The sequence below is a fragment of the Anguilla anguilla genome, chromosome 10 (assembly GCF_013347855.1).
Source record: "Anguilla anguilla isolate fAngAng1 chromosome 10, fAngAng1.pri, whole genome shotgun sequence".
Lineage (NCBI taxonomy): Eukaryota > Metazoa > Chordata > Actinopteri > Anguilliformes > Anguillidae > Anguilla > Anguilla anguilla.
Window position 1 is genome coordinate 20,166,168 of NC_049210.1, and position 13,836 is coordinate 20,180,003.

Sequence of the window (13,836 nt, forward strand, 5' to 3'; positions counted from 1 at the left end):
GTCCAGTTCCAGCTTTGTAGGTTAGGTTAACATGCTAACTTTGGTTTGTCACTTAAAATGATATCAATATAGATGGCTATTTTTCAATAAATAAAAAAAAACCACGACGAAATAGCAATGAATGCAATAAATATAACTTGGTATTCGTTTTTCGTTTTTTATTGCACAATCTATTGTAGTTGATGGTGACAAACCTACTGGTTGACAAGCCAGAGGACCCCTTACAGTACTTGATTGACTATCTGAAGAGGGACAGTTTAGAAGGTAAGGGTCTTCTTGTTTTGTATTTATTTTATCTGATCGGAGGATCAGATTGGCCAATATACTTTTATTCTCGTTAATTGGGTTCTAAAACCGGGGTTATTACATTTTTTAAGTTCTCAAGTAGTTAAAGGTTCTATGGCCATGAAGATGTAGCCTAACATTATGGTAGCCTGTGTGTATCTATTTGATAAAAGTGAAACTGGCTATACTACAACCCCAATTCCAGAAAGGTTGGGACGGTAAATGAAATGCAAATAAAAACAGAAAGCTGTAATTTGTAAATTTACTTTGACTTGTATTCAAACAAAAACAGTACGAAGACAAGGTATTTCGTGTTTTACCGAATCAACTTCATTGTTTTTTGAAGATATACGTTTATTATGAAATTCATGCCTGCAGCACGTTCCAAAAAAGTTTGGACAGGGGCAATTTAGGACTAATAACGATGTGACAAGTGTAAATAACAAGGTGATGTGAAACAGGTGATGTTACACAGGTGAGGCAATCTCCTTATAGTATATATATATATGGGTAAGGAACTGGGCTTGTAACCGCAAGGTCGCAGGTTCGATTCCCGGGTAAGGACACTGCCGTTGTACCCTTGAGCAAGGTACTTAACCGGAATTGCTTCAGTATATATTCAGCTGTATAACTGGATACAATGTAAAATGTTATGTAAAAAGTTGTGTAAGTCGCTCTGGATAAGAGCATCTGCTAAATGCCTGTAATGTAATGTAATGTAATATAAGGAGCCTTCAAGAGCAAGGATGGGTGGAGGCTAGCCAATTTGCCAACAGATGCGTAAGTGAATAATCCAGCAATTTGAGAACAACGTTTCCCAAAGACAAATCGATAGGATATTGGGCATTTCACCCTCTACAGTGCACAATATAATTAAAAGTTTCAAGGAATCCGGTCAAATCTCGGTGCGTAAAGGGCAAGGCCAAAAACCACTTCTGAATGCGCGTGATCGCCGATCCCTCAGAAGTCACTGTCTTAAAAATCATCATGCGTCTGTAATGGATATCATGACATGGGCTTGGGAATACTTCGGTAAATATTTGTCAGTCAACACCATTCGCCGCTACATTCACAGATGCAAGTTAAGGCTTTACTATGCAAAGAAGAAGCCATACATCAACACTGTTCAGAAGCGCCGCCGACTTCTCTGGGCTCGGTCTCATCTGAGATGGACAGTAGCACAGTGTAAGCGTGTTTTGTGGTCCGACGAGTCAACATTTCAAATAGTTTTTGGACAAAACAGCCATTGTGTTCTCTGGGCCAAAGAGGAAAAGGTCCATCCAAGCTGTTATCAGCGTCAGGTCCAAAATCCAGCATCTGTCATGGTATGGGGGTGTGTCAGTGCCCATGGCATGGGGAACTTGCACATCTGTGAGGGCACCATTAATGCAGAAAGATATGTACAAATTTTGGAGCAACATATGCTGCCATCCAGACGCCGCCTCCTACAGGGACGTCCCTGCTTTTTCCAGCAGGACAACGCCAAATCACATTCTGCCCGGATTACATGGCTGCGTAATCTGAGTGTGCGGATGCTCGAATTGGCCTGCCTGCAGTCCTGACCTGTCTCCGATTGAGAATGTGTGGCGCATTATGAAGCGCAAAATACGGTAACAAAGGCCCCGTGCAATTGTGAAGCTGAAGACCTGCATAATGGAAGAATGGGGGAAAATCCCACTTGCTAAACTTAACCAACTGGTGTCTTCAGTGCCCAAATGCTTAATAAGTGTCATTAAAAGAAATTGCGATGTTACACAGTGGTAAACACTCGACTGTCCCAACTTTTTTGGAGCGTGTTGCAGGCATAAATTTCATAATAAACGTATATCTTCAAAAAAACAATGAAGTTGATTAGGTAAAACATGAAATAACTTGTCTTTATACTGTTTTTGTTTGAATACAAGTCAAAGTAAATTGACAAATTCTGTTAATCTGTTTTTATTTGCATTTCATTTACCGTCCCAACTTCTTTGGAATTGGGGTTGTATGATAATGATCATTAACAGCCATTTTCCGGCCGTGATATAGTTATGCTACTTGAAACACAATAAAATATCAAAAGCTTGGTACCTTGCAAAAAAACATTTTTTCCCCCGCTTTGCCGTGGTCTGGTGCGGAATATATGGCTTGCAATAATGATAAACCTCAAAAAGTTTTTGATACTATGTCATTGCCACTAGGTGGAGATATGATTCTTTAAAATAAATACATTCAGAGAATTTGAATTTCCAATCATTTGCACGTTTCTTTGCCAACATTCTTCACAAGAAATTGAGTTAAAAGCTTTAAAGCTGTTCGCTTTACATGGCAGCATTTTATTTGTATCATTTTATTTAATTTTGCAATTTTGTGTAGGTTTAGTCAGTGGAATTATTCTGCAATAGAACTGGTAGCTTCTTCAAATGCCATTGCTGCTGTTGTGCATCTCTTTTTTTTAACTAAAGCTATTGGTTATAGTCCAGTATGCATGAAGTACTCTGACTAATAATGTCATACTTCACTTTGCTGGTTGCCCGTTGGAGTAATGAATAGCTTTCTTTTTATTTTGTCCAAAGCATCTTCATTAACTGTCACTCACATGAGGCTGTGCTGTTGTTCAGTTACCACGTCCACCATTATGGTCAGTCTTTGGAGCATTCCACTGTAATGCTGATGATGGCCACATGGGGGTGCTACCAGTCTGTAGTTACACTAGCATGCTTCCTCCACTGATATCAGATTGTGTGGTGCTGTTCTGGCCCAGAGGAACAGCTTCAAGTTTGAATCTGTTAAACTGTACATGCATTTGGAAGCGAACACAACCAGGAAGCCTACCTCTATACCAGCTCTTTTGTTTGCAAAAAAAACAAAAAAAAACTATTTTATCAAATTAGTTTGTTTCAGCTAAGTTAATATTCAACCAAAGAATGGCATTTTAAATCACCGAGAAACCTACATGAGAGTGGAGGTTGTTATTTTGTTAGTTTTTTTGGGAATGTTTATTAACCATTTACTGTCAATACCTAGTTCCCAGGGTAATGTTGCTGGGCCCACCGGCGTCTGGGAAAAGAACCATTGTGAGTATCATTTCCAACTTTTTCTGTTAGTTCATCAGAAACACGGATGTGCGCTTAACGACTAACTCAAAAGTACATGATTAATTTATAATATTTCAAGGGGTCAGAGAACTGATGCTGGTAATTGGGCACAGAGGGAATCTGGACCAATTTGTGATTTCCCTGCATTTTCGGGAATGTAGATGTCAATGCAAATGTGAAACTGCTTCTCAGTTTTCACAAGTAAAACTTGTTACATTATATATATGTGCATGTATTTTCTTCTTTGAAAAGGGTTTTTTGTGCTTTATAAATACTTTGCAAAATGATCAGAACTTTGAATAAGTTTTGCATTTGGAAGAAGAAGTTAGGCTATGTAAAGTTATATGGTAAAGGGAAAAGCACAAAATGGAAAGCAGGGGAAAGTGGTGTATGCTCCTGTGTGTGCATGTGTGTGTGTGTGCGTGTGTGCATTTGTGCGTATGAAAGCACACAAGCTTGTGGAGGAGGTAGAATGTCAAGCCGTCGTGAGACAGACTGTCAGGTTATGCTTCTGCCAGTATGACATAAAAAAAATAAAAGGCTTCTCCATACGTGTTTACAGAAAATTGTGCTTTGTTTTTTCATCAGTAAATGCCAAGCTGTGCGAGGTATAGCATGCACAGTATCACTGCCACTGTGAGTTAGCTGGACATGGTCATCTGCTCAGCATGAAAATAATGACACTTTAATGATGATCCCTTACTGTGAGAGCTCCACACTTATCCAGAGTACAAAAGAGCCAACTGCAGTGTTGAAGTGGCAATGGTCAGGTGCCCTAGCTCTGGGGCTGTCTGCTATTAGAAAGCCTTTTTCCTCCCACACCAGGCCAGACAGCTGTGTGAACAGACCCGCGCCGTCCACGTCACCGCCAGCAGCGTCCTGAAGGAGGACACAGAGCTGGCCAGGAGGACACAGCAACACGGAGACCAGAAACAGGTAGAGCCCAGCGTCACACACATGTAGAGCCCAGCGTCAACACACGGGTAGAGCCCAGCGTCAACACACAGGTAGAGCCCAGCGCCAGCACACGGGTAGAGCCCAGCGTGAGCATGTAGGGTAGCACCCAGTGTCATACACAGGGTAGAGCCCAGCGTCATACACAGGGTAGAGCCCAGCGTCATACACAGGGTAGAGCCCAGTGTCACACACAGGTAGAGCCCAGCGCCAGCACACGGGTAGAGCCCAGCGTCAGCATATAGGGTAGCACCCAGTGTCATACACAGGGTAGAGCCCAGCGTCAACACACTGCTGGAACCCAGCATCAGCATAAAGGGTAGCACCCAGTGTCATACACAGGGTAGAGCTCAGCGTCAACACACAGTGGAGAGTCCAGTGTCAGCAACAGGTAGAGCCCAGCATCACCACGCAGGGTAGAGCCCTGCGTCCACGCACAGGTAGAGCTTAGCATCACACACAGGTCAGCACACACATAAAACCCAGCGGCACCAGGGCTGGGACACTGCGTTCGAAAGTAAGCACACACTCACGCATGCGCTCACGCAAACACACGCAAACACACGCCTGTGCATGGATGCTCAGTCACATATGGACACATAAACACCTGAATGCCCTCCCTCACACACGCACGCATGCACTCATGCACACTTCCTCGAAAAGAAACACACATTTTTCACTGTGAAACCCACACCTTGTCACTCAAAACAAATTTAAATTACCGTTTTGTGCTCTTGACAAAGGAATGGTCATAGGCCACATTGTGTACTAACAACTGATGAGAGATAACCATCAGAAACCCACATGTAGGGGTGTCAAAGTCAGATCCCGGATGGCTGCTGGTTTTTGTAGTTTCCTTACAGTCTATGGCCATTTTAGGCCTTGGAAACAAGGTGTTTATATCGATGATTTTCTATAGAACATATAGAATTTAATAAAGAAATATGTGGTGTCACCAGCTGACTACTGAGCGCAGACTACAGCTAAGCTCGCATAGATGGAGATGGGGGAAGACTATTCACGTGAAGTGACTTTGACACCCAATCAGCCAGTGGGGGCTGCTGGATAGTGATGAAACGCAGACCCCTTACCCTGGGAAAAACAAATCACCAATAGCACATCACTCTACCTAGCTACCAGCTGCAGTCAGCACCAGCACAATCTGAATTTGAACCAAGATGATGAGGCTCATCCATGCATCACAGCATTGTGCCTTAACCGAATGAGCCACCAGACAGCCCCAATCACTGACTTTTCAACTGTTGAGACACACCAGACACCAGAGGCAATGCAGCCCTCTAGGACAACTGACACTCCTACAGTTTGAATAGAATGATTGTCTGTGAACTTTATATATGATGTTGATTCTGAAAATACCCTGTTTAGTTTCAGTTGAGACCCGTGTTTACACTACTAGAAATCTGTGGACATTCTGCAGATAAACTGCCTCTGGCAGTCTTTTTTTTCAGCGGGTGGGTCATAGACCTCATTTCAAAGTGCCCGTTGACTTGAGTTTTACTGACCCACACTAGCCGATAGCCGAATGAATAAAACCGGAAAACTGAGACAAAATAGTTAAGACGAAGGTCTGGTTGGGTGCGGCTGGAGCCCGTCTGGTTGCAGCCCTCGCACCGAGGCTGCGTGAGGAAGCGCTTTTAAGATAGTTCAGGGTTCCTGTCCAAACTCTTTTCCAGCGATGTGCTTATTCCACACACACTTCCCGCTGGAGCGAAAGTGCAAAACAAGGGAGTTTTTTTTTTTTCTCCCTCGCAAGTCCGCCTCGTCCTGACACGCCAGAAAATGAGTTAATTTGTCCTCATTAAAAGCTTAAAAATGCATGAATAAATAATGACAACAGAGGAAACATTTTCTTATTTTGCTTGGCTATATGTAAAATACACTAAAATGGAATAAATAAGTGTGCACTGTAAAGCCTGTTTACACATTTGCCCTCCCTCCATACGAAATGTCGAGACTTCACAGGAATTGGAGGATCGCGGGGTGCGTCGGTTATGGGGGGGGGGGGGGGGGGGGGGGTGGGGGTCTTGTTTAGTTGGACCTTAGAGAGGCAAGTAAACGCAATTAAACGAGGATACCGTGGCTCTCCGTTCTCCAAATCCGTAAGCGAGCAGATCTGAAAAGTTTAATAAAGAGCAAGGAGGAAGGAAAAAAGGGTCGGGGAAAAAAAAAGAAAAAAGAGCCCACAGAAGCCAATCCCAGCGGTTTAATTATTTTAATTATCGTCCTCTTTCAGATTTTCTGAAAAAAAAAAAAAATGAAAAGGAAAAAATAAGCTGGTGGTGGGGGGGGGGTTGACGCCATTAAAAGATGCTGCTTTGGATTAATCTGATTAAAAGCAGCGACGGGTGGGGGGGGGGGCATGAGAGGTCAGGCGTGTTGGAGCAAGAAGCTCAACTTTAGCGGGAGCCGAAGCATTTCTGCTTTGCCTCTCGGCATAACCGTTATATTCCCTTATTCATTTTGTCTTTATGCGGGGGCGGCCTCACAAGTTTTTAGTCAGCGCAGGATTGGTTCTCCTCCCTGACACGACACCCGTCCTGAGCTGGCAAAAGTCAAAAAAGAGCGTGCGCGCAACAAAAAAGAGCGGTAAAGCTCAGCGTCAATAAAGCGCTTGAAGTAAATGGGGGGGGAAGAGTGCACCTGTACGAAAACCCCCCCCCCCCCCCCCCCCCACGGCGCCAATCTCGCGCTCTCAGCCACCAGCCCTTCCCTCAAGGTGACACTTCAAAGCCGGGCCTGCAGACTCCGACCCGCCCGTCACCCAGCACGGAGTCCCCCCCCCGGCCCCGCCCCCCCCCCCGCCAAGCCGGGTCGGCGCCGAGAACCGCGCCGCTCCTCCCCCCCCGGGGACCCGCCCCTCCCGTCCAACCTCCCGCTTCACCCTCCGCGGGCGAGCCTCCGACCGCAACGTGAAATGGAGAGGGACGGGTGCGTCCCCGTTTCCTAAACCCGCCGACGGTGAAATTACCTGCTCGCGCGCCGGGCTGGGGCGAGGGGAGCTCTTTTGAAGTGCAGATATGAATATGGAAGCTCTCCTGTCTCCTGGTCTCCCCCCCCTCCTCTGCTGTCCCTCTCGCAGGAAATCCCCAGTGAGCAGTGGATTAGGCTGATCCAGCAGCGCCTGTCAAAAACGGACTGCGTCCAACAGGTGAGAGCCCCTCCCACATCCTCCGCCCCCCCCCCCCCCCGCCCCCCTCCAGCCCCCCCTTACCTCACACAGCCGTACCTTTACTGACCAATCCCGCGCCCGTGGTTAAATCACGTCTCAGTGATTTGAGTGTTTCGTAAACGCGTCAATCGATATTTGTGACCCTGGCTTTCCACTACACCTCACTTCTCACGCCAAGGCGGCAGAGCGATGGAGGGTTGCAGGTTCGATTCCCGCACACGGGGCTCTTGAGTGGGGAACTGAATTGCTGCAGTGAAATACTGTGCAGATATAAAAATTTTAAAATAATGCACACGTGAACGGTACGCTAACTGATAAAGGAACGATGAAATAATGTAATGTGCTGGGGGGGGCTCATCGACGCGCGGGTCCGACTCTGATGTTGGACGTCAGTTTGGGGATGGGAGGTCACGGCCCCCTGTAGGCCCCTCCTCCTCGGCTCCGCCCCCGGCCGCCTGAGAGCCGCGGCAGACCGCCGCCGTGTTTCCGGAAGGTTCCGCTTTGCGCGGATAACGAGAGCGACGCAGCAAGCTGGGCTCTGTTTAACACTCCGGCATGGACACGTCTCTCTCTCTCTCTCTCTTATCCAGCCATTTTAAAGAATCACTCTTCTGCCAAATCCGTGTTCAATTATTTAAATACTTGAATATTTTGGTTGAAATGTCATATTGTCGGCTGAAGTGAAGTAAGGAGCATAATGTTAGAAATGAGTTAAGAGGAAAATTCTAATCCCGGTACAGACCAAAGATGCGTGAGGCCATAACTAAAAAAACTCACCACCTATAATTAGACATGTATCAGATGTTCTGAGGTGGGTAGTTCGCACCGCAGCTCCACTCTGAAACGTTCTGAAAGGGTTTTGTCGCATTGCGAATCTTTGGCCTGAATTGGGTTTTATTGTGGGTAAAAAAAAAAGGTGTTTAGCCAGGGAGTGACGTAGGAGAACTTTCAGGGAGGGGCCGAGGCGGTCTGTAGTTTGGGGGTCGGCAGAGCGAAGTTGTTATTATTGCTATTATTATTGTTGTTATTATTATTATTATTATTATTATTATTATTATTGTTATTATTATTATTGCAGAGCGGGCGTGCTAATCGTTTAGCATGGAGCAGGGGCAGCGAGGGCTGTATTTATTAGCAGCGGTGCAGACAGACGCGGGGAGAGAGCGCGCACATGCTAATCCGTCAGCCGAACGCTTGATCAAAGGCCGAAACCAGCCAGGCCCCTCCACCTACCTCCAGGCAAAGAGAGGGCCCGTCAGCAGAGGAAACGGCCAGTTCTGAAAATCAATACGCCAAATTCGGATTCTGTACGGAAGGCCTTTGACAGAGAAAGTGGTGGGGGGAGAAGTGGTGGAGCTGGGGTCTGCTTTTTAAGCAGATCGGGAAGGATCTTGTCTGTAAGCTTTCATACCTGTGTTTGTATGTGTTTGTGTTTTGTTTGCGCTATTGTGCACTGGTAACCGATTCTGAATGCCGAGTCCAGTCATGGGGTGGTAGTAGCTGACTGTGAGTGGGAGTCTGTAACCGGTTTGCTTTATCCTGCTGGGGGTAGGGTGGGTTTAAGGGTTCCTCGGGTACCACTGCATGAGAACCTCCCAAAAGCACGGCAGGCACTGACAGGCTGCCAGATGTCCTCAGTGAGAGATGCGCCTCCTCCAGTCAGCGCTAGCTCTCCTGTTGTACCGTGTGGACTGTAGGGCGAGAAAGAGTCACTGGTTCGGAGGTGAATGCATTGGAGCATTGCAGTGCGCCCGTGTGGATGCGCACAACGCTAACTGGCTAACTCCACAGGGACGACCGGCAACTGAGAGAAAAGTTAGAAAGCAGAGAAAATGGTTTAGAAAATCACTGCGTTTCATTATCTTTGTGATCCATGAATGAAATTAAGCAGAAGGCACACATTTGTCTCGATGTGATCAGGTTTCTTGTTTTGTTTGGTTACGCGCGATGAGCCTCGCGTGCGATGCTCCTCTCGGTTCCTGCCACCTCCTCCGCTTCTCTCGCGATTAGGCCGACGACGGTAAAACAGACCTCTGCCGCGATGCGCGGGTGCGTCGCCGGATTATGGAAGAAACGAACCGTTACGAACTTCAAACCGACGGCGGTTCTAGCACGCACGTACGCCAGGCGCCTTTCTATGTTATCTATTTGCTTATGTGTTCTTTAATAGGCTTAGGCTAACTACAACAGTGTGACTGCGGTCGCAAAGGAATTCCTCCTCAAATCCCAGAGGATTGACCCCCCTTAATGGAACATAACATGGTGTTCATCTCATGCCCAAAGCCTGTCTGCGCCGTAAACCCATCTCAGGTACAAACTCACCGCCACATCTCTTCCAGTGCTACGCAGGAAGCCTGGACTGTTTCATCCTGTTGTCTTACTAGCATCCAGTTGCTGCACCCACCATGAAAAAAACAAACAAACAAAAAAGCACACGCCACTATTTCTCCTGATAGTTAAATACTCTCTGAAGTGTCAGTTTCCCTGTAGTTGTAAGAAAAATATTTATATCATTAAAACTGCTCACAGCTTTTTTTCTTTCTAAACTCTGCAAATTGCTTTGCTTGAGCTGAATAAATTACTAAACTTTTTCACTTGGCTTCCTTTAACTTTAGCCTTTTAAGTTTAGGAGTTTGTGATTATTATTTTCTTTTAATCTGGTAATGGGTAACGGATGCTCATCCCTTCCGGCTAAACGTCTGATGGCATTTATCCGCTTATTTATAAATTTATTTATTCCCTGTTAATCTGCATAAATCCAGGGAATTGGGCCTGGTGTTGAGGCTATTTCTCCATAGCTGCAGGGCACTTTCATTCTTCCTCAGTTTTAGGTGGAGGAAGCCTGTCTGTCAGAGAGGCGCTCCTTCATCTCACGGCCCCTGTCTCCGCAAGTGCATTAATGAGCTAATGACAGAGTGATTGACGCGTCGCATCAAGGCTCCTCCGCTTAATTATCGAGCTGTTTGGGCATGCGGCTGTGTGTGTGTGTGTGTGCGTGCGTGCATATGTGTGCATGTTTGTATGCGCGTGTGTGTGCGCGTGCATACGTGCGTGTGTGTGCGTGCATGTGTGCGCGTGTTTGTGCATGCATACGTACGTGTGTGCGTGCGTGCGTGCGTGTGTGTGCATGTGTGTGCGCATATGTGTGGATGCGTGCGTGTGTGTGTTCTCCCTCTACCTGTATCTCAGTGTAACCAACTTTGAATGTTAATGATTCCTAATCCAAGTTGCAGAGTTCACCTCTATCTGTCAGCATTTTACCAGACTATTGTATTTCTCTCCTCTGTTCCTCTCTCGCGAGTGTTATTTTGCGGAACTTTGGAGCTGTAATCTACGGGGAAATGGCACAGGACGGGGGGTGATAGGAAGCATTATAATGAGCGCAGAGCTGAAAGGAAATAAAATTAGTACCGAGACAGACTCAAATTGGGACGAACCACTTGTGAAAGCATAGGGACAAGGCTACAGCGCAGACATTTAAGTTGCTCGGAATTCAAATCAGTTTTTACTTTAAGTGATACTTTTTTTGAAGCTTTGAAGACTAATTCTATTTTTAAAAGAGAAGGCAGGGTCGCAATCCTGCAGAGTATTTGCAGGTATGAGGCAGATGTGGCGAACTGCTCTTAATAGCGCTTTGAGAGGTAACGTGAACGGGCGAGAGCCGCCATGTCCTTTTAAATATATATATATTTTTAAAACGAGCAATCGCTGTGTTTATTGCATTAATGAGCATTTAATTATCATGCAGACAGAATATGCCACATACCGATGGAAATTACCCTCTGCTGTAGATGTCACGCCATTGTTTCACGGGTTTACATTTTTTTCTCATTAGTTTCAGAGCTCAGTTTCTTTCTTTTTTTTTGTAAAATGCAACCGTAATTTACTCGTTACTTCAGTTTTCGTCAAGTTCAGGTAGTTTTTAGCAAAAGGAAGGCAGCCTGTTTGAGCGTATGCTAGGAATAGTATTTTGTAATTATTGTGGGCAAAGTGGAGAGTATGGCAAGTCTCAATGTGACTGATAAATATTGATGCATGAATACCGTATGCGGCCGAAGGATCCAGCCGGTTATTTATTTATGCACAATTATCCGCGCCCGAAAATTGAGCGCACAAAAGTTTTCCTATTTTCAAGCCGGCCCGTGTTATCAGACGGAGGGGAGAAAAAAAGACTGTTTAAAAAAGAAATTCGGCTCCTCTAAATAATTGGTGCTGATGAAAAATGCATCGCGCACTCCAGCAGGACATTGGCTTTGTGAAGTTACGTCTCATTACTGTGCTCTGATACAGTAATGGGGCCCTGTGCTCTCAGGCCATTGGTGGTGGTGCGGAGGAGCGAGTGTTTAATTTGTTTAGATAAATTTTGCCTTGAATTAAATACGTGCTTTTGCCGCAAACGTCCAACGCGGTGGCCAGTTCTTAATTGTGGAAGAAGATAATTAATATACCGGGCTGTCAGTTTTCCTTTCACGGATGTTTTGACAAATGCAGGGTAGCGTTACTTATTGAAACGAGGACGAGTCGTGTGTTCGTTATGCTCATATGCTATTTATTTCCCCGCTCACACAGCGGCTGTGAAGCGGTTTAGTCTGGAAGCACGTAGAGGAAGATTTAATTGTGTTATTGCGATTTCAGCCATTAGCCCATCACTGCGCTTGAGTCCGAAACTAACTTTTTCCTCCACCGGAGCCAATTTCAATGGTTTACTAGACAACTGGGTATTCAGAACAGAACAGGACCTCCAAGTGATGGGTGGTTACTTGCCAAAGTGGCAGGTAGACTAGACAAACTTGCCAGCCCCAGATAAAATGTCACTGTGTGTCCCTTGCCTCAGGCTCCCACAGTTCATTGCTGAGTCTGTCCTCAATATCTACAAGATGTTAGTGAAATACTTGATGGGAGTTGTGGTGGTAAATGGGAAAAAACGGTTTTGTGGAGTATGATGGTATCGGTGATGCGCTCCCATATCCCCCCCCACCACCCCAGACACCAGCAGCGTTACCCTCTCCTACCCCCGACCCTGCCAGACACCAATAGTGTAGCCCTTTGTAACCCAGCACCCCCAACCCTGACACCAGTTGCATTGCACTCTCATACCTCCAATCCACCCCTACCCCCCAGACACAAGTAGTGTTACCCCCTGCAACGCACCCCCAGACACCAGCAGTCACACCTGGTCCACCTGCAACCCCCCTCTCCCAAAACCCCAGCAGTGTTCCCCTCTCCACTGTGTGGCAGAGCTCAGTCTTTATACCTCCCCCCACCCCTGCCCCTGGGCCCGCCTGCAGAGGACATGCCTTTTTAATAGAAAAAACACACAGACAATGATTAGCTGATTAGCGGCCGGGTTACTAATTGCCTAATTGTACAGTCAAAAGGGGGGTCTGCGGCGGGGACTGAGGTGGGGCGGTGGGGGGCCCTTTGAGCGGGTCCCTCTCCAGCTTGTCGAACCTTTGAGCTGTTCATCCTCGTAGCCCCCCCCCCCCCCCCCTTCCCCACACACACACACACACGCACGCACGCACACACACACTGCCTGCTGTTGGGCTCCCCGCGACATCTGCTCAGAGCGTGTCCCTCCTGTGATTGGGCACCCCGCTGCAGATGTTGCGGCCCCCGGGTCCTGTCTGAGCCCGGAGCGGGGGGCCTTTTGATGTGTGATGAAACGGAATGGAGCAGGCCGTCCTGGGGCCCCAGAAGAGGGGGGGGGGGGAGACACAGGGGTGGGACGATTCTGAGAGTGGCTCATTAGAATTTCAATCAGGCTGTAGGCTGGGACCGCAACACACACACACACACACACACACACACACACTCATTCACACACGGACACTCACAGGCATGTATACATATATGCCTGCACGCGCAAACAGCATGCACACACTTGCAAGGGTGCACGAATAGACGCACGTGGACACACACACACACTCACCTGGACGTGCTCGTACTCGCACACACAAAAGCAAATATACATGCGCACTCTCACATTTACGCATGCTCACGGACACAAGCACGCACATTCACACTTACAAGTGCACTCAGACACACAAACCTGCACTCGTACAGTGAGCCTGCTTTTTCTCTTGTCTTCAAGTCATCAGTGCATTTTTTTGTTCATATTTACCACAAAATGCCACGTATGAATATAATTTCTGTATTTTTTTCTTTGATGCCCATTATCCTATTTTATTTACTGTATTTTCTATCAGCCAACAGAACTGACAGTAGGCCCCATATAAAATTCATTCAGAAATAGTCTGGACAGAGCTGTGTACTGAAGTTTATTTTGAATATGAGACTTGTGTTACTCGGTGTTTGTGTAGGTGAGTC

The 13,836-nt window shown here is 46.4% G+C and overlaps 1 protein-coding gene across 2 annotated transcripts in view; it reads left to right on the top strand.

The window, feature by feature from the left end:
• The window catches only part of ak8 (adenylate kinase 8), a 48,568-nt gene that overhangs the window by 2,602 nt on the left and 32,130 nt on the right, over window positions 1-13,836 (top strand). For both annotated transcript variants that reach the window (XM_035435487.1, XM_035435488.1), the window contains 4 exons: window positions 180-264; window positions 3,292-3,341; window positions 4,188-4,298; window positions 7,417-7,485. In XM_035435487.1, coding sequence (XP_035291378.1) covers window positions 180-264; window positions 3,292-3,341; window positions 4,188-4,298; window positions 7,417-7,485 — 315 coding nt within the window. The remainder of the gene's footprint in view (window positions 1-179; window positions 265-3,291; window positions 3,342-4,187; window positions 4,299-7,416; window positions 7,486-13,836) is intronic.